The sequence below is a fragment of the Rhinichthys klamathensis genome, unplaced genomic scaffold, assembly GCF_029890125.1.
Source record: "Rhinichthys klamathensis goyatoka isolate OS25496 unplaced genomic scaffold, OSU_Roscu_1.1 h1tg000091l_1, whole genome shotgun sequence".
Lineage (NCBI taxonomy): Eukaryota > Metazoa > Chordata > Actinopteri > Cypriniformes > Leuciscidae > Rhinichthys > Rhinichthys klamathensis.
Genome location: NW_026606630.1, coordinates 290,208 through 311,285, shown reverse-complemented (window position 1 = coordinate 311,285; position 21,078 = coordinate 290,208). Strand labels below are relative to the sequence as shown.

At 38.0% G+C, this 21,078-nt stretch overlaps 2 protein-coding genes across 2 annotated transcripts; one reads left to right on the top strand and one right to left on the bottom strand.

Annotated features, from left to right (window-relative positions):
• The first annotated feature begins 779 nt into the window (after positions 1–779).
• Positions 780–13,827, top strand: rassf6 (Ras association domain family member 6). Its single transcript, XM_056252041.1, has 11 exons — positions 780–994; positions 1,889–1,966; positions 2,231–2,309; positions 2,548–2,699; positions 4,328–4,416; positions 5,143–5,336; positions 12,517–12,622; positions 12,768–12,815; positions 13,119–13,237; positions 13,326–13,423; positions 13,500–13,827. Exons 2-11 carry the CDS (start codon positions 1,908–1,910, stop codon positions 13,573–13,575), a joined length of 1,020 nt encoding a protein of 339 aa, XP_056108016.1. The 5' UTR covers positions 780–994; positions 1,889–1,907; the 3' UTR covers positions 13,576–13,827.
• si:busm1-57f23.1 (uncharacterized protein LOC368621 homolog) lies at positions 13,815–15,546 on the bottom strand. The gene is made up of 4 exons (XM_056252044.1): positions 15,356–15,546; positions 14,731–14,882; positions 14,539–14,640; positions 13,815–14,434 (listed from the first exon to the last, which is right to left on the bottom strand). Exons 1-4 carry the CDS (start codon positions 15,447–15,449, stop codon positions 14,348–14,350), a joined length of 435 nt encoding a protein of 144 aa, XP_056108019.1. The 5' UTR covers positions 15,450–15,546; the 3' UTR covers positions 13,815–14,347.
• Positions 15,547–21,078: the final 5,532 nt, after the last annotated feature.

The following is a 21,078-nucleotide window of genomic DNA, read 5'->3' as shown; positions in this document are numbered from 1 at the left end:
TTGTATCTGTTCACATTAGTTGATGTACTGTGAACTAACGAAGAACTATAAACATTTTTAAACATTATATTAAAAATAAATTGCTCATTGTTTATGTTAACAAAAAATTAAAAGATTTAAAAGTATGGCCTTTAAGTATGGCCTTAATTTAAGTAATTTAATTTTACTTTTTATTATTATTTCTAATTATTAAATAATCTCTGTCTCCCTGCATAACTTTTATTCTATTTTTAATTATTTTTTATGTTTCTTTTTATTTTTTTGCTCCACAGGAAATATATTCAAATAGAAACAAATATTTAAATATTACTATTTCACAATATTGCTGTTTTCACTGCTTGATCAAACAAATGATGCCTTAATAAGCATAAGAAATATCTTTCAAAAACATTAAAGAAACTTACCAACCGCAAACTTTAGAACGGTAGTGTGTTTTACAAATATATTTATCTGGTATTATTATTATTGACTGAGGAAATGTTACTATTATGATAACCCTATCAAATATGTAGCTTTGTGAATAATTATGAAAGACTATATTAATCAAAACAAATGTACCAAAAGAAAGTGAATAGATTTCCAGACCTCTTCATTAAATTAATTTCCCATAAACCTCACACCCTGCACAAAAACCTTTAAGCTAAATGATATTAGAACTAAGAAACAGCCCACTGTCGACATCTGAGGCCAGTGCGTCACTAATAAATCAAAAACTTCCTGTTCCGCCGACAAATTCAAACCTATGGGATTCATACCTATGGGTGTGTTCATGCATTCACTGCATTGACAGGCATTCCCAGAAAGCCCTGGAGAAGAGGTGAGTTGGATCAAGTTACAGCACAACATTGTCATAGTCAGGAAAACACCTGACAGGGACTGTGGCTCTTCATTCTGTCCAGGGCTGTGACACTGCTATAGCCGTGGCCGTTTGGGAAGAGATATGTGACCCCTTCCTCTGTAAAGTCCACTGACACTGGATCTAATCAGACAGCAGGTGAGTGAACTGTGAGGGTGTTCATGTGCCACTACAGTATTGTGTTTAAAGAGTTACGGTTACACTTTATTTGAAGGTGTTCGTGTTACAGTGTAATTAAGTCCTGAGTAATAATTATATTTACTTAGGGTTAGGGATAGGGATTGGTTTAGGCTTACTTATTGCATTATTTGTAGTTATTACTACATGTAACGTGAAAGAAGTACTGTAAAATAGTGCTACCGAGTTAAATCAAGTTTGTTTATGAGAAAGTATGCTTTTGTATAATGAAGTAAGAAGTTAATGTTATGATTATACACAAGGGGCTTGTGTCTTTATCTAAAATGAGTTCTGAATTGAATCAAACACACGCTGTGGCTTTAAATGTCAATGTTGTTTCAAGCCATTGTTTGTGTGATTGCATTGGCAAAGGGCCGCTGCCAGACGTATTTACATACAGATGCACAGATCTTTTGTCAGTCAAAGCTGTTTGGATTTGTATCTGTGGTTTGTAGAGAGCGTGCTCTAACTTGAAAAACCACACCACTCCCTCTAATGCACAAATTCACTCAATGTTCCTGCTGGGACTGAGCAAGCAAAGTGAAAGTACAACTCAAACAATCCTAAACACACAAGACCTGCCAGTCTGTTTTTTCCTCCAATGGCCTCAGGCTTTAGAGTTTTTAAAGCACAGCGTTTTGAAAGGGTCTGATTGCTAATGACACATTAGCGTGGACGCATCTCTCAAATACCAGAGACTAATGCTGACGAAAAAAACGTGTTTGGACACAGCTGGAACTCATCTGAATAAATATCTTGAGAGGGATACAGCAGTCTTGACTTGAATGTGTTCATGGCTTGAGTGTGTCATCAGTATGTTTTAATGGTGCTTGAAAAAATGTACTTTCTTTGTAGATCGGGTTAGTCGGTTGAAATGAATGCGGGTCAGTCAAACTCTGTTGTTCTAATTGGTGCCGGAAAATCGTGCTCCAGGTGAGTAGTCTTACACACATATATCTTTGTTTTGCTCAGTTTTCATCATTCAAGTTTATTATTGGTTACACTATGGTCCACTTCTACTATCTATAAGTAACCTTGCAACTACATGTCAACTAACTCTCATTGAGTATTAATAGACTGTTAGGGTTAGGTGTTTGGGTTTGTAGAATAGGTTGACATGTAGTCAACCAATGAATGTCTAAAGTGGAGTATGGAGTACAAGTATCTTTCTTACTGATTTCTTTTCTGGATTCAAAGGGCTCAGTTTTCCTCTTTATTGAACACCTACAACTGCTTTCTTAAAGACACAACACACCTGCAGCTCACTGTCTATGAGGTAAATCATCATACCTTTATGTAGATAATGCATTCATTACATTACTAATGCTCAAGTAATACATGTGAGACAAGTTTGACCATTCTAGAGGGTATTTGACTGTACCATGTGGTTTTGCACCTGTGTGTGGACTTTGGGCCTATGATCATAATTTGCCATAAACAGCATTGCCCTGCCCTCTGCTGGGACAGAACAGAATAGCAGATCAGTAATGGCCGTGCCATGTCTGCTTTTATAGAATGAAGGGAAGGTGACATTTGAGGGCATCCTTGGCATTTCCTGGGGTGTGAAGAAACCCATTCAGTTACAAATACAAGATGAGAAACCGATATTTACAAATGAGTCGTCAGTCAAGTCACCAGACCCCATGAGTCCACTCGGAAATAAAAGGTACATTGCATTCCATTATTTATGTGTAAAAACCAGTGGTGTGTTGCATGTGACATCTTTTCAGTTAAAGGGAAAAGCTGTAAAAAAAAAAAAAGGCTAAGATGTTCTGGTCTATTTAAAGGAATATTTCAGGTTCAATGAAGCCTAAACTCTTATTGACAATATCAGTGGCCTGGAAAGTTGACTCCTGTACTGTACAATGGATCTATATGGGGCCAGAGTTTAAATTTGGCATGAAACATACATTGCAATAGTCTTTTCTTCTCTAATGTGCCGTATATCCGAGTGAAACTGATTCTCAGACAAGAAAAACTTGATTTTGGAATTGATTGAATGGTTGTGGTTTGCGATTGGTGGATCTCATGTGAGTGACAGGTTGCTCCGCCCTCACGCCAGTAAACACATCATCAAAGAAGAGATGCTGCAAGAGGGAAGGGGAGTGATTTTGATTAAAGACTACGAGGCACATGAATTGAAAATGATTTATACTACTGTAATATTTCATTAAAAAAATAAGAATTGTCCATTTTGAGTTCATGGTAACCCATGAAAAGACCCCATGAAACCAAGTGATGCTGTGTTGATGTATTTTCTACTGAAACAAATATGGAATGGGACATAATCTCTAGCCTTTAGTTTTAGTTTGCATTTGGATTACATCATAAACATGATTTGCTTCTTGTATGTGGAATTAGGGGAGGAACATTCTCATCCAATAGAGAGCATTTGATTGAACAACATTTGGATAAGCATTTGATGAGTCGTCAATATTTTTTTGGTTTATTTCCAGAAAGAGAATGACTATAACCTTTAAAATATCTGCCAAACATTACTCATATGTAAATGAGTATATGAATATAAATAAGTACGTAATAATTTAATATCCTTAAGGGATAGTTCACCCAAAAAATAAAAAATTGTCATCATTTACTCACCCTCAAGTTGTTCCAAACCTGTACAAGTTTCTTTTTTCTGTTAGATATTGTATTATTAGATATTTTAAAGAATTCTGGTAACTAGACCCCACTGATGGACCCCATTGACTTCCATAGTAGAAACAGAAATACTATGAAAGTCAATGAGGTCCATCAATTGCCTGGTTTCCAACATTCTTCAAAATATCTATTTTCAACAGAAGAAAGAGATCATACAGGTTTGGAACAACTTGAGAGTAAATGATGACAGAATTATCACTTTTGAATGAAATTTACATGATGAAAATAAACTCTTGTCAGTTTTTTTTAATCAAACAAGAGTTGTTTGCTTTTAAAAAGCAAGTCATTAAATACTTATAACATGAATTAAGTTCAATCATTATTGAATCAGAATTCACAGCACAATCTTGTAGTCCAATTTTGAACAGAACAGAACTAACTAAACAATGAGTTTATCTACAGTGGGAAGATAAGGTTTGAACATGTAAGTCTGAATAAAAAAATGGCTGAGGAAAGATTATAACAGGAAGCCAGTGGACACAAAACAAACTTTCTGTCTTAGATGAGATTAAGCCATTTGTACAGTCTCAACATGACAAAATGACCTAGAAATCATTGTTAAAGATTTTGTCTTTTTATGCTTTATCATTAGAGTACATGCTTGTGATTTAATAAAATGTCATGTTCCATTAGGGGTATGACACGATGGGGAGAATTTGATGATCTTCGTATTGATGAACTGGAGGAAGCTGAATCCACGAAACCTGAACATCCTACTCAAGGTTCTTATACTTGTGTTACAAGTGCACTCAGTATAGAGTGCATTAGCGCCCCCACACTTTTTCAGCGGCACTGGTTCTGGAAGTATTTTTTCCAGAATTTTTTCCCCATTGGGATTTTAAAGTTTTCGTTAAAGAGTTCAAAGCCATGAACCAGTTACGAACAAGTGAATCACATCTAGCTACAAACTTTGATTTGAAGCAGTATTTAAAATGCGAATCAAAATACAAAGGTACAAGACTGTGAACTTTACGGCTTTATGAGGGAAAGAACTACAATCCCATGAAGCATTGCAAACAGCATAATTTAATTAAAAACGATGGAGAAATATAAAATTACTCAACCACAAATGTTGAAACAATATATTTTAAGATTATTGCAAAATATGCTTAAATACAAACAGTATTTAAGTATTTTGAGAGCGAATGGAGATCGATTCGATTAAGACATTTGCAGTGATTTATGGGAGTGGGCGGAGCTAACAAGATCTTTTTCCACATGTTGCTTTTTTCTATGGAGAAAACAAATGGAGTTTTTACTTTACTGTTGCGCTCTATTTGATAACAGTGGAATTAGCACTATGGCAACATGTGTTTGTAAACACACGTTTTCTTAAAGAAAATACATATAACGAACAACAGTATAATTAGGCCTACTTAATATCATGCAGTTTGATTTCTGCATTAAAAATGGCATTACACCTTTAATTAACTAAATCTCTCTTTAAGGCTACATCGCATACGAGAGCAAGACTTTAAGGCCTTCCCGGGCTGTGCCTACCATTGAAGAAAGTTCATATCTGACCCGTACCGTGAGTGATGCCTCGCTGGTGAAAATGAGGGTGAAAAGTAAGAAGATGGTAGAAAGTCAGAGGAACAGAAATAATCGCTTCTCCATCAATGGACACTTCTACAACTACAAGGTCTGTACCTTTTCTACCATGACCAACATTGAAGCCAGATGTAAATTATCAATAATATTGTTAGTATTATTGCTTTGATAGGTATGTTTTAACTTTTGAAATACACATAATTAATACATAAATCTGTAAAAGTCCAAAGGGGAATATGTTTTGTGAACTTTTTAACTTCAAATTTGAACTTGTACTAGCATCAACGTATTTCACCATGATTGTCGAGTTTTATGTAAATCTGCTTTGGTTGAATCAATGTTGAAATAGGCCTATGTTTCAATTTTGCTAATTAAATCAAAGTTGGCATTGCAACGTTGTTTCAACGTCTTGCCTTTCAACATGGGTGCAATAAGGTCTTGTATCAACTTTGAATTAACATTGAATGCTTCATTTAGTATATGCGGACTCATGAATATGCAAATTAGCCCCACCTCCATGCAATCACACAAGCTCAGAATACCCAATTCACTTGGTCCACTTTACTGTAGAAAAAGCTGCACAATGGCAAGTAGAAATACTGGTTTAAATCAGCCATGTATGTTTGAACCAGAAACTGATTCAGAAGTAGTGGAAGAGTGAATTACAGGCTCGTATACAAGTCAATGCATCAGAATGGTAATGTGTTTTATGTATTGCTCTATACAGCATCGGGCACATCACAGTAATGAAAATGATTAGCCTTTTGCTTGACTACGTTATCAAACATCTAATAATGTGTTGATGTTACACAAACCATGATCCCATTCACCATCCCAGGTTCAGACAGCTGCCTTCTAAATATCAGTATCCTTAGAAACGCTTTGAACAACTTAGAACGTCAGTGGAGAAAGGCATTTAGTTTATTATAACATTGTAAAATACATCATATACATAATTTACCCACTATATTGCTAAATGTACCTGATTTTTCATATTAACAGAAAAATATACCAAGATAATGTCTCAGGTTACTTGACTGTAACCCTGTTCCCTGAAAAAGCGGGAACAAGATGCTGCGCTCATAGCGCTATGGGAAAACATTTTGTTTGACCAGTTGTGAGTGTGTGGCAAACACGCCAAGGAAGCTTGGGATAACTCAAGCAGCATGAGCATACAAGCTATACAATCTGATGAATGTGTACGGAGAGGACCCTTGCTAAAGCTTTTGGAGGAAGCAACTCCCCTGGTAGAATGAGCCCTAACTCCTAGAGGGGAAGCTTGACCCCACATCTTGTATGCTAGGGTAATAGTATCCCTCACCCAGTGTGACATTGTTTGCTTAGTGGAGGCCGCCCCCAGGTTACGACACCCATAGCAAATGAAGAGTTGCTCTGACTTAAACCACTGGCTAGTGCGGTGGACGTAAGTCTGAAGAGCACGTATTAAACACATTCGGTCAAGTTTCTCCTGCTTCTGTGTAGTGAAAGGCGGAGGACAGAAAGCTTTAAGAATGACCCGGATGCATAGTCGAGAATGGAACTTTAGGTAGATAATGAGAGTGAGGAGGCAAAATAGCTTTGACCATTCCGGGGGCAAAGTCTACCCAGGATGGTGAGGTCGACAGAGCTTGCAAACCCCCAATTCTTTAGTGAAGTAATAACCATGAGGAAATCTTTAGGGTCTAGAGGTTCAAATGGGGTCTCGACCAGACCCTTGAGGACTATGGCTAAATCCCACGAAGGGATCATTGCTCTAACGGCAGGTCTCAGTCGCCTGGCCCCACGAATGAAACGGGTGATCAGAGGGTGCTTCCTGACTGGCACCCCGTTAATCAGGGCGTTGCAAGCCAATATGGCGGCCACAAAAACCCTGAGAGTGGCAGGGCATGTGCCTGCTGATAATTTCTCCTGCAAAAACTTCAGTACTGAAACAATCTAGCAGAGGACTGGGTCAGAACGGCGTGCAGTGCACCACCTTTCAAAGACACCCTATTTAGTGGAATAGATTCTTCTTGTGGAGGGAGCCCTAGCACTGAGATTAGTCTGTACAACGTCAGCTGGAAGCCCAGCGTCCCTCAATTGGTCTCCCTCAGTGGCCAAACATGAAGGTTTCACAGCTCGGGCCGGGGATGAAATGCCTGAGGGTTCCTCCTGTTCGATAATTGCATTGTCTCTTGAGATGTGAAGAGGTTCACTTCTGCTTCGTAGAATCTTTCCCATACCTGTTTGACTATCTTGGGGTGGAGTTTGTGTTTGTGTCGGGGTGAAATCAATGTTTCCTCCAAAGCGGCTGTATAGATAAAGGAACTAAATTAATCACTTTTTAAGAACAAAAATTAACCCAGGGCTCCCACACCTTTGTTAACTTCAAATTCAAGGACCTTTCAAGGACTTTTCAGGTCCAATACCCTCAAATTCAAGGACTTAATGTGGGGACACATTTCACGTGAGAACAAGGTTACATCGTGTTACCTTGTAAGATACATTGTTACAGTTTGGCGTGCATGAACGTCATGGCAACGTACAACACAAAGTACCTCATGCAGGAAACACTTAACGCAACACGTAAATGCATGTAACTAACATAAATCAAGCAAACTAGTATGCATAGGCCACGATGGGTTGACGAAATAACATTAGCGGACCGGAGGGAATGTGGAATATTTTACAGAAAACTTCTTGCACAAAATAATTTCAAGCACTTTAAGGGCCTGTATCTATGTATGTTTATTTTCAAAAACTTTCCAGGGGCTAGAAATCTTTTTTTCATATTCACAAACTTTAAAGGATTTCAAGGACCCGTGGGAACCCTGTGAACCATCACTGAACTTAAGCTGGACTATCAAAATACTTTCTTCTAGATCTGCTGCATAGCTGAAACAAACTTTGTTGCATTATTTTTCTGTTATCACTATAAAGCTGCTTTGAAACAATCTGTATAGTGTAAAAAGCACTATATAAATAAAGGTGACGACTTGGAGTTTCCATTCCCCTTTTGTCACAGCCTGTCTAGATAATAAATCTGCTCCCACATTCAAATGTCCAGGAATGTAAATCACCCTGAAGGACAGAAACTTGTCCCCAAAGCAGAACCTGCGGGGCTAGCCTGTTCAGACGACAAGAACACAGTTTAAGTAGACTACCGTAGTGTTGACCACCTGCACTAGGATATTGTAGCCCCTTAACTGCTTGAGGAAGTCCTTCAGGGCCAGAAATCAGAGATGCTCACGAGTCTCTGAACTAGAGTCCAAGTCAAGTCTCAAGTCTTTGAGCTAGAGTCCAAGTCAAGTCTCAAGTCTTTGAGCTAGAGTCCAAGTCAAGTCTCAAGTCTCTGAACTAGAGTCCAAGTCAAGTCTCAAGTCTCTTGTGGTTATAATAAGTGTTGCATCACGTACAGCGACCCATCCAGGCTGCTTAGAACACTTCATAGCTATATATAAGGAATTCAAAGCATGTAATGTTATTATGACTCCTTTATCTATTAGCATACAGTATCAGCTTTGATTTAGGTATATAATCAGTGTAAACAGGCTATTTCAACATTACAAAAACACCAAGAATGCTTTACTTTTAAGTTAATATCTGCATCTGTAAAAATTGAGGTTCTGAAGAAAAAGGACTCTCATGTCTGTTGCTGAATTATAATGAAAGGCCTTGGCTCCTATTGTGCTGGCTCTGTGGAGCTGGAGCCATAAGACCAAATATAGAAAATGTTATAGCCTACCTCACAGCACTAAAATTTGGCACATAGTGTAAAACATCACAGTGTAGCTAAATGCAAAACACTATTGCATAGCTGTCAACATTTAACATTGAATATAAGGGAGATTTCCCGGAATCCATCCCCAAAATAAAGGATTTTTTTGACATAATTCTTACCCACAAACTTTACAAATAAAGCACTAATCATTAAAAGTCTAAAGAGTTTATAACTACATATGAGTGAGAGAGAAAGAGAGAGTGTGTGTGTGTGTGTGTGTGTGTGTGTGTGTGTGTGTGTGTGTGTGTGTGTGTGTGTGTGTGTGTGTGTGTGTGTGTGTGTGTGTGTGTGTGTATGAGAGAAAGAAACAGTGTGTCATTTTTTTTAACATTTTTTATCAGAGAATGTTTAAATACTAATATCAGCTTACGAGGGAAACGGTGGTGCTTCGGGGGCTGCTGGAGATGATTAGGGAGAGGTCTGTGCTCCTTTACTGATCAAAGCGTGCGGCGCGCGCTGACACCATAGACTGTAAAAAATAGGCTCACACCGAGTAAAGCCTTGTTTATACTCGACGCGTCCGCACGAGCGCGGCAAAAATTACGCGCTGGGTGCGCAAGACCCCATTTCGCTTGGCTGTGTGCACAGCTTTTTTTGTAACAGCGCGCGCGGCGCCGCATCCGGGGATGAACGACTTCAAGCCGAATCTGCCCGAGCTTGTACGTCTCACACAATCAGAGCGTAAAAATACGGGATATTTTACGGGAAAATACTAAAACGGGAAGACAGCGGGAAAAGAGCTAAAATACGTGAGAAACTCGGAAAAAACGGGAGGGTTGACAGCTATGCACTATTGGAACCAAATTATGTGAAATACATAGTTGCGGCCCGCCACAATATCAACACTGACTGACCACCACACATTGATTTTCGATTTTTTATTTTATTTTTACTAAGCCTATTTAAAATCGTATTTGATTGCAGAGCGCCGTAGCGCATTCGCGCCGCACTACCTCTCGCACGTCTCTCTCTCTCTCTCTCTCTCTCTCTCTCTCTCTCTCTCTCTCTCTCTCTCTCGTTCACCCATACCTCTCGCGCTCTCTCTCCCTCATGGAACACCATGAGGTGCACGCGCGCGCAGATACCGTATATTTTGCATTGAGCGCTTCTTTTATTTGGCCCGTCTTGTTTGAAGTTTTTAAACCCAAAGCTTACGATGAATGGCACAGCAGCGGCCGGTGCAGTCGACATGTTTGTTTGTTGTCCTCTCATGTGTGGCCACGCGCACGTACAGGCAGATTTTAGGTAACGGATCGGAGGGAGGGGAATAACAGAGAGCTCATCAGACGTTTCCTAAAAATAAACATTGTTCACGAGTCCCGCAGCTCGAGTCCGAGTCGAGTCTGAAGTCTTTCGAGGACGAGTATCAAGTCGAGTCTGAAGTCACTGTGTGTGCGACTTAAGTCGCACTCGAGTCCGAGTCTCAAACTCGAGTCCCCATCTCTGCCAGAAATACAGCCATCAACTTGAGACAATTGATGTGCCAATCGAGATGGCCACTCCAGTCCCTGGGACTGGACGGCCATCTAAGACCGCTCCCCAGCCCGTACGGGATGCGTCTGTCATTAGCATTTTGCGATTACAAGACGAGGGTGGGAACCAAGGATGGGTTAGGGTTAGGGTAGGGTTAGCGCTTTGAGTGTCCAGAAAAGCGTTATATAAATGTGATTAATTATTATTATTATTATAAGGATAGGAACTGGGATCTGAGCCACATAGAACGGGTGATGAAGCCCGCGGCGCATAAACCTTATTTGTCTTTGAGGATCAGCCCTCGAATGAAATCCCCTGGCTTTGAGCCACAATTGAAACAGTCTTATGTGCAAAAGGCCAATAGCTATCACAATGGATGCAGCTGCCATAAGACCTACAAATCTTTGAAAGTGATGCAGAGTAATTTCCTTACCAAGCCTGCTATCACTCAGGGTGTGTAAAATGGTCTTGAAATGTGCGGGATACAGTTGTGTGTGACCACAAGGTGACCGATTGCGAGTACGTTTTCCTCTGGGCAGGAGAGAGAATGCATTTCTTGACGCTGAGTCACAACCCCAGAGAAACCAGATGAGTGAGGACGACATTACGATGTCGAATCGCAGCGGAGCAAGAGCTGCATCCATGCATTTTGTGTATGTGTGGGCTGACAAGGCTAGGCCGAATGGATGAACCCAATATTGGTAAGCTTTGCCCCTGAAAGCAAACCTCAGGAACTTCCTATGTTGTGGCAGAATTTCACGATCTCAATGTAGGAGCTTGCCCTTGAAAATATGTGAGACAAGTCGAGGCACTTTAACAGTGAGCAATTCACTGGCGGCAGTTTAGGGTTTAGCTGCTCACGACGAGCTGGATGGCGCCTTGCATGGCTGCCGTCGCCCGTCGGTGTGTGAATGAGTGAGTGAATGGGTGAATGTGAGGCAAATGTAAAGCGCTTTGGTGGCCATTGGGTCTGTGAAAGCGCTATATAAATGCAGTCCATTTACCATTTACCAATTCACAGGGCTCACACTCGCCATGCTCAAATTTAAGAGGAGTATACTCAAAGCAAAAGTCATGCATCTCGTACTCTGGTACTCTGGGATGGGGCCTTAACAAGCAGGGGTGAATGGCCTAATGTTTTCCTCATTTTTTTCACACTTGAGAATTTTTTGCACACTGACAGCTGGAACTCTAACTCCAAACAAAGTGAATAGACAGAAAGTTTGTAGCACACACAATGCGGTCTCTGAAGACATAGAAACCTGAAGGCGCTCCTGTTTAACATCCACATTGACGTGATTGGTTACAACGTAGTTTGAGACGTAGAGAACAAGGGCGATTTCAAACTACGTTTTTGAGACATATATGAGTTTATATTTCACAATTCTGAGAAATTTAATATAGTATTTTGTATAGTCAAAAATTGTATTGTCTTCATTAAACAATTTTTCTGTCAGGACCACTATCGTCAAATACGATTGACAATTAGCATACAATTAGGATTGGCCGGTTTTGTTCTATCCTGGGCAAGAACTCCCATGCGCATCCATTCTACCTAGCATGGATAAGAGCAGCAATAACCCCCCTTAGGCCCCGATCACACCAAAAGCCTTTTTTGAATTGTTTTCCTATGGCAGTTGTAGTGATGAAAGCTACAGTTGCTTTGAACACCCGGAGAGTGTGATGATGGGGGATAAACTTGTGGTGCTCTCGCGGGTTACCAGGAGCTTAACGACTTCACGAACCGTAACTACCACAATGTTAACAGAAAGTAAACAAAGTTAATAAAAGGCTGATTTGACGTTTACTTGACTGACTGCTCGTTCTGTGCTATCGCGGTAGTGCTGTGCGCCTCACATTTTCGAAACTGGTCTTGTAAGCAGACCAACTATTTAAATGAAAAGTTCCCCCATTAATGAAAAGTCATTACTAATTCACCCTTATGTACAAATTTCTTTCTTCTATGAATACAAAGGGGGAAGATTGTGCTTGTTTTGTGAGCCTTTTTATAGCATTCTGGTTTATTTTGTTTATGCAGACATCTATTTTCACACCATCATATGGAGCAACCACAAATGTGCACATTACCAGCAAGATGACAACACAAGAAGTCATTACACAGCTCCTTCAGAAATTTAAAGTAGGTATTATTTTTACTACTGGCAATTCAATACATAACCCACTTAAAATTTTGCTAAGTCATTTCAGCCATTTTGTTGTACTTGACTCATGATTTCCAACCTTAATTTTGATAGACAAATTCACACATTTTTTTTTTAATGCAGGTAGAAAACAGTCCAAATGAATTTGCTCTCTACTGCATTCATCAAAGTGGAGGTAATTATTGATTCAGTTGAATGTTTTCAACCTCAATTTATTCCAAAACATTTTCAAAAAAAAAAAATTCACAAGGAACAAACTAGTTTTAAATCTTAATTTACTTCTAATTGTGGGAGTAGTTTCTTTTATAATTATAATATACCCCCCCCCCCCCCCCCACACACAATTTTTTTATCCATATTTGGTAAGAATTATGTCATCATTCATCCAACATTTGTTCCAAGATTCTCTTTCCTAGAGTTTAGACTTTGCTGACATTCACAGAATCACATTTCTGATTGTTAAATCCATTGTTGGTAGAGAAACGAAGGTTGAGCAGTTCAGACCTGCCACTGTGGGAACGTGTTCTACAGGGACCATCAAACAGAATTATGAAAATGTTCCTCATGGATGCAGACGAACAGGAAGTTAGCCTTGATGTAAGACTAGCTCTCCAGACATGACAGAAATGTGTATTTCCAACTCAAATAAAGTTAAACTAATGTCCTGTTCCCACTGCTTTAACAGGTAGCCCAGTACCTCAATTTAGAGATGCCCATTTTGAGAGTAATTCTGCAGAAGCTGGAAGAGCAAGAGCATCAAGAAGAACAAAGAATAATCGCAAAGTAAGAAAAACAAAATGTGCTTTTTCCAATGACTTTAGTTTTGCCTGATAAGCTTACGTGTGTTTTTTTCTTACAGGTATGAAATGGAACGGAATCTGTTGTCGCAGTGCTTGAAAAAAACGATGCCGGTCAAAACCGAGACAACTGTATAAATGAAGTCTTGGCAATGGAAAACTGTTTTCCACATGAAGTCTCAGGGTACAAAGAGAAAATAAGATGGAAACTGGAGTCTTCAGGACAGAAATCAGGATTGTGAGATGTTCAAAAGTGCATATAGGCCATTTGAAACATGGCTTTACTGTTAAGTTTGTGGTTGTAGTGTAAATATAATGTAAAATAGTTTTTACATAAATGTAATTACAATATTTATCATGCGAGAAACCAAATAAAATACTGGTATTTGATTTGCAGTTTATTTGTGTATTCATTATAGCTCTATTGCTATACTGTGGTTTCCTCTCAAGATTGTATTCTTGGAAATGTAAAAAAAAAAAAAAAAGGTTTGCAAAATGACTTCATAAGTTCCAACTGGCTTACCGTAGAATTCTGGAAAACATCTCTCAACAGCAGATTCTAAACTTAACTTTAAAACCCTTCTTGGGAAAATGATGTACTTAAAATCACATATCATTTTGTCATTACATAATTTGTTTTTGAATAGTTTACATACATACTGATCTCACTTCACTATAAAATTCTCACCTTTTATAAAAAAGCTTAAGTATTTTAGGTACTTAACAAAATATAAAATTCCTTTCAAAGGGAGTTTTTTTTTAATCCACATTATAAGTTTTTACAAAAGTTATCCATTCTACATTAGCTATATATCAGGAAAAAAAATCGTTTATGTTAAGAAAAAGAACGTGTGGTCTGGTCAACTATCCAAAAGTGCAAAACTGTGGCAGCTTGGTGTCCATGTGAAATTCAAGAGGATCTTCTGCAGATCATCTTCTGCACCTTGTGGTCATCATTCATTGTGTTAAGGGTTACCTCAAACTTGCATGCCAGTTGCTAAAAAGAAAAGTAAAAAATACGAAAAGTACAGTAACGATATATGCATTTTTGTTACACTGGCAACAATCAACTAAAAATGTAGTATATAAAAAAGAAATTACCTTTTTTGCCATTCCACAAGCCTCAATATTTGCATCATCTGATTTGCGGCATTTTGTCTTTCCAATAGTGGCCTCTATTTTGTAGTTGATCATATTTGTTACCTGCACAGAAACGTTCACTCTCTGTTATTCAATGTTGATTAGTACACAAAATATACACATATGCACAGTATAAAACTATGAAATCTGTACCTGAGTGCGAGCCGATGTGATATTGATAAGTTTGAAGTATTTCTTTGCTTTGGACTTCGTGTTGAATGCCTCTACAGCTTCTTTAGCAGCTTCTTGAACATCTTCCCTCTCTGGGTTGGCGTCGATCCAGCCACCGAGAAGCTCCACATTTCCTGTGAGACACGGGAATATTAATGACAGCACTTGGTTTTGAAGAAATGTATTTGCATTGTTTGTGTTCACGAAAAACTTGCACTTTACTTCAAATGATAACAACAAAGATGGTTTATTTATCCATGTTGCAATATGGTACCTTTTTTTTTTTTTTTTTTTTTTAGATATGAAATGTATATTCTGTGAAGTATTCAAAATTGAGACTTTTTATCTCACAATTCTGACTTTTTTTCCTCATAATTACAAGTTTAGGCTAACTTACATCTCGCATCTGCGACTTAGGCTAATCTCTCAATAATAATTACACAGTAGCCTATAAAAAGCTATACCCTGGATATCCTATTTGTTATGACAGTTTCAAATTCTGATATTTAAAATATTCACATTTAATGCAGACGACAATAAAAAACACGGTCAACATTTCAAATTTTGTAAATAATCCAATGTAATAAGAACAATAAGCTTAGCCTACTTGCGACAACGATTGTTTCCTCCAAAGGCTGGTCAGCAGTGCTGAAGTGAAACACAGAGAGAAAAGACACGAGGAGAAGAAAGTAGACATCCATGGCTTCGGCTGCGTGATCTCTGAGAGAATGATCCAGGGAATGAGGAGATTCCTGCCATGTAGACACGGAATGCGTGACGCGTCCTGGTGCCGCTCGCGCCGTTCCCGCCCGTGAGGGTGGAGTTCGTGTGACGCCCACTGATATGAGCCTGCAAGGGTGAAGTGTGTGTGTGTGTGTGTCTGTCTGTCTGTCTGTCTTAGGCCAGAAAATGAGGAAATAAATGGTAATCTTCTTACGCCGTAAGCTGCCGGTCTGCTGTCAGTAGGCTACTTAGACAGCTTTTCGGCATGTAATTTAACTTCCTGTTACTTACAGGTGAAGCTTACAAATACTTTAACCACACTTGAGAGCAAACGTCACTGCTTATTTATTCCTACTGCATGCAACTGCATCTGATTAACGTTTCACTTCTTTTTGGGCATTGATTTATTATTGACTTAGGCTATTTGTATTATTTTTCTGACATGCCCTCGTTTAAATTCAGGTCTTTTCATGGAGATACTAAGAATAATATGTAGCCTATATTTTGCATTTGTACAATCAATTGCAGCATATGTGATTTTTTTTTTTTTTTTTTTTTTTTTTTTATGAATAGGCTATATAAAAAAAGTAAACAAATCAATTCACTCATGTTCTCTGTTGGGTGAATTTATTGATGCGTCATTATAACAAATTACAGGCTATATATATGTATATATATATATATATATATATATATATATATATGTGTGTGTGTGTGTGTGTGTGTGTATGTATATATATAGCCTATATAGCCTATATATATTGTTGATTATGGGTGACATTGTTTAAAATATTTGTATTTAATTACATTTGCTTACATATTTTTATATTATAGATATGGATGCAGACACTCTATTTGTACAATGTTTGTACAGTTTGTACGAAGTTTGGGTTGATGTTAAGTAGTTGAGTTAAATTGTTAAGTTTAGATTTCTGTGTCAACGGGCTAAAACATTTAATTTTATGAATTGGTCTTTAATCAACATTAAAGTACCTTGCATACAACAATCATATAATATAGAAACATTTTATATCAGTATTACATATGTTGTAGATTAAAATTGAAACTAAACTACAACTTTTAACATTTAATTATGAATGAAAAAGTTAAGTTTAGCATATATAGTGTCTAATATGGTGCCCTCTTATAATTTCTTCAAATAAAAAATACATTCTAAATCCCAAACATGTTTTGCTGGTCCCAGGAGGATAATCAGTCATTTGTCCTGAACAGTGACGTGCAAATACCTCTCGCCAAGGCCACATTTAAAAACAAAACAATCTAGAACATGAGCTACAAAAATCACACCCACACTGCCAAACAAAAGCCCAGACAAAACAATCAGCCCAGAGTCACATGGACATGCTGACAGAGCGCAACAAATACACACACACACACACACACACACATATATATATATATATATATATATATATATATATGAATAATCTCTCTCTCTGTCTATATATATATATATAGATATAAATATCACCAGTGCTTTATAAAATACTATTATTCATTCCATCGTCTATAGGCAGTTCCATTTTGCCATCTTTACAATAATCTCTACAGCACTTTTTAGTGGCAATGTCATAGTTCAGTTATCTCATCTGGCCTTAGCTCATGTCTGTATGTGACTGCATTTCGGACCAGTGATGACACACAGCCTTTGTAATTACAATGTGTGATGTACTATGGTATTATATTCATTGCGTAATATGTATATAGTTTGATTTGAATGGTTTACACCCATTAGAAACAAATGGTTACAAAGATTTGTGCTTATCAGGCCCAAAGATTTTACTTTGTCAGGGAAATATTAGGGAGTAAATGGGAAACTCATCCTCTAAGATCAATTATGTCACCAAGTATATCAGATGAATATACAGTCTCTTTTATAAGGACTATGATAACCTCAGTTAACCCTGTCATGTTGGTCAGTCGCAGTGATAAGCTAAGCTCAATGCTGTTAAAATGCTCTTCTGTTCTACAAGCTTCTTTAAGGACTTGAACTGACGATGAACTATTAAAACCCCTCTGACATACGCAGACTGATTTGCATGTGTATTTAGGTTAATGATAAACAGAAAGCTTTAAAAAGTGACACGATCAAATACTGCATATATTTCCAAGTGTATGTACAATGGGTGCCTATATGTATAGTGTTATAGGATACTTGTGTTTAGAACAGGTCTTTCTGATTCTGATCAGAACCGAAACAGTGTGTAATGAACAGCGTTGATGTATTTTGCTGTAGTCTGAAAGGATGTACTTATAGTTTTAGACAAATCAATCCATTTTACAGTTTATAATAATCATGACTGAAACAAAGTCCTAATCTATAATGTACATTAAATTCAATGTGAAATGCTGTACAAATTGCCCAGTTCTATTATCAAACAAACGTTTCGCCAATAGATGGCAGCATATTTGTTTTCATTTTACATACATGGACATTTCAGTTCATAAAATTGCATTTATAACAACATACAGTAACATTACAATAAAGATGCACTCCAACCACTGACAATATATAGGCTAAATCCAGCTAAGTGATGCTTGAGGGTCTAAACGTGGATCAATAGGCTGTTGGTCCACCAACACTACCTGTTGCAAAATGAACCTTTGGTCTAATTACACATTGTTACCTATTCAACCGTTATCTGAGATTTGTTTTCACGATTATCGAATGTAAATAGTTTTATCTCTAAAAACAGTTTAGCCTTTAACGCTAGTATAACGCTAGTATGTAGGGCATAGAGTAATGACAAATAAAAATCGCTAGTTAATACCACTAACAAGGCTCAAAATAGCCCCACACTAACACGGTAGCATAATGAGGGTCCCTACCTTCAAACTGAAGCATTGAGAACTTTGTCAGTGTCCAGACAGTTTAATATGAAGATATTTTTTACATACAGTCATACATACATACATACATACATGGCAGAAGCCATCTTTGAAAAACAGTCTCTACCAGTCGATCTACGAACGCCGATCCAAGCCTGCTTTTCGCGCTCACCTTATCACAACTTATAGCTCGTTCACATCTCACCAGCGCACTTGGATCGGCGTTCGTAGATCGACTGGTAGAGACTGTTTTTCAAAGATGGCTTCTGCCTGTATACGCGAAGTTGACTGTATGTATAAAATATCTTCTTATTAAACTGTCTAAAACTATTTACATTCGATAATCATGAAAACAAATCTCAGATAACGGTTGACTAGGTTACAATGTGTAATTAGACCAAAGGTTCATTTTGCGCCGGAGTTCTCCTTTAAGCAGAACTCACTCTTTTCTTGTGTTGCTAGAGGGGAGAAAAGTGGTGACGATTTACACTATTTCAACCAACAACCTGCACCGGACCCCGGATACCCTACCCACAGCCCCACCAATATGAAGTATTAAACCTCAAATATATCTGGTGTGACGGTTGAACCCTCGCCAGGCCTGGTGGGCATTAGGCGCATTCACAAGATTGATAACTAGATAACTAGCTTTAAAGATAACTATAGCGATAACTATCGTCCACACCAGCGGGCGATATTGTTGTTTATTATAAGCGCGTGCTTGTCTGTCACTTTAAATGCTCAAGCTCTTTAAAGCAGGATGGATTCTGATTGGTTGTCAATGTTTTTATCATTCTTCAGCTAGAAAAAAAAAAAGTTCTGAAAGTGATTCCAACGATATTGTTTCTCTGTGCCGTTATCGTTATAGCTGTGGTGTGGACTGCTATTTAATATTTAGTATGATTTTTAGATCTATATCTTTATCGTTACCATTATAGTTATCGACCTTGGGGTGAACAGGCTTTCATTCTCGTTTCCATCAGACTTATGGAGTTAGTATTGTTCCATTATAGATTATGATCCACAAGAGATTTAAAAAAATGTTTCAAAAAGTCCACAAATATCTGCGGTGATCCACAAGTAGTGAATGCCAGGCCGAGTTTTGTTTGTGACATAAAAACATATTTCTTTTTATTTGGAATAATGGAACAATTCTAACCCCACACTCGCTCCTCCGTGACTGTTATTTGTGGCCTTGTATGTCTGAGGAAGTTCAGTGCTGCCCTGAATATGCAATCTTGAAGTCTCCTCGCCACCTTCCAATGAGCAAGCTCTCTCTGTTGCCTGTCCCACATCACCCCTGGTCACACAGGGCCGTAGCTACGGCACCCGGGTTGTTGCTGTTGGCTCCCCTCCGGGTGGGGAGTCCCCATATGTCTGAAAAGACTGCCTACTCTAGAGGCCACAGAAGTGCTATTCTGTCATTAGGGGCTTTCGCGCCGGGGGTAGTTCTAGGAACTAGACACCAGGGTGGTTTCCTGAGAACTAATGGTTCCTGTTGCATTCGCACCGACAGTAGAAACTCTGAAGTGACGTAAGCCGCGCTTGTTGTTGCGACTTTTATCTTGACGCGGCAGACCTTTATTTTGATGCCGTTGAGAACGCCAGAGCCTGATCTGACAGTGCTCACATTCTCCGTGTTCATTAATTTACGATCTATCTAGCAGTCCTGTCTAATACGTTATTAGATAGAACTGTTGTACATAGAAAGTAGACAGTAATGCAAAGTTAGCGTATGCCATGTGGTTTGTCCAGTGCTATAGCTTTTTTTTAATTTGTTATTTATTTATTATTATTTATTAATTTAAAAATAATGGGTTGCCTAAGTAGTAGACAACAAGCATGTTTGCATGTCCTCACTAACCATCATTACATTTTCATTGAATATCAAACAAATAAAAAGTGCAATTAATACCAAAATGTTGCTGCTAATATAATCATATGTTGGTCTACTTTAACTAAAATATACATATATATATATATATAAAAAAAAATTTATTATATATGAAATTGCAATATTTACACACGTCCTCCAGTTTGTTTTCAACCCCGTCACGATATACTATTTACCCCCCTATAAAAATAATGGATCAAGCCCTGTGGCATCTCATCCAGGAAGTGACATCACACAAGTCTCTTAAAGAACATGCTGCAAAGAAAGGCAAGTGTCAGTATCTTTTCTTACCTATATTTCATGTTTTTCGCTGTCAGATTAAGATTGTCAGGCTCAACATTTCAACTCTGCTCTATGACTAAATGATAGTAAACAACGGTTTAAGAAGAATTAAATAATAGTTTTGCAAAACATTACAATTTTATGATGTCCTAAATGCCATGTGGTGCTATGTCTTAGCTAAGTAAGGAGTTATGGCTATATTAGCCAAAAACTTCAACCCAGTCACATTCAACCCTGTCACATTTTTATTATAACAGGGTTGAATCGTTGTGACAGGGTTGAATGTTTGACACTTCTTAGTAGATTACTCAATTGTAGACTTGTTGTATTGTGATGTGAACTGTCAGAAATAATCGATTATGCTATTTTATTTTCAGACATCGCAATGGCAAAAACAGCGGCAGAGAGGCAAAGACAGTACAGAGCAAGAAGGGATGCAGACGCAGAGAGAAGGGAAAAATATCTTAGGAGTGAGCGTGAAAGGTGGAAAAGGGACACAGAGGCAGGGAAAAAGAAAAAATAAGCCGTAATAAATAATAAATAAATCCATTCTATATTGAAATAATGATCATCACTTCAAC

Coding starts and splice junctions, on each gene's coding strand:
- si:busm1-57f23.1 (XM_056252044.1), bottom strand. CDS start 15,449: ATGGATGTCTACTTTCTTCTCCTCGTGTCTTTTCTCTCTGTGTTTCAC. Junction 14,883..15,355: donor GGAAACAATCGTTGTCGCAA/GTAGGCTAAGCT, acceptor CGTGTCTCACAG/GAAATGTGGAGCTTCTCGGT. Junction 14,435..14,538: donor CTTGTGGAATGGCAAAAAAG/GTAATTTCTTTT, acceptor TTTTCTTTTTAG/CAACTGGCATGCAAGTTTGA.
- rassf6 (XM_056252041.1), top strand. CDS start 1,908: ATGAATGCGGGTCAGTCAAACTCTGTTGTTCTAATTGGTGCCGGAAAA. Junction 2,310..2,547: donor TGCAGCTCACTGTCTATGAG/GTAAATCATCAT, acceptor CTGCTTTTATAG/AATGAAGGGAAGGTGACATT. Junction 13,424..13,499: donor GAACAAAGAATAATCGCAAA/GTAAGAAAAACA, acceptor TTTTTCTTACAG/GTATGAAATGGAACGGAATC.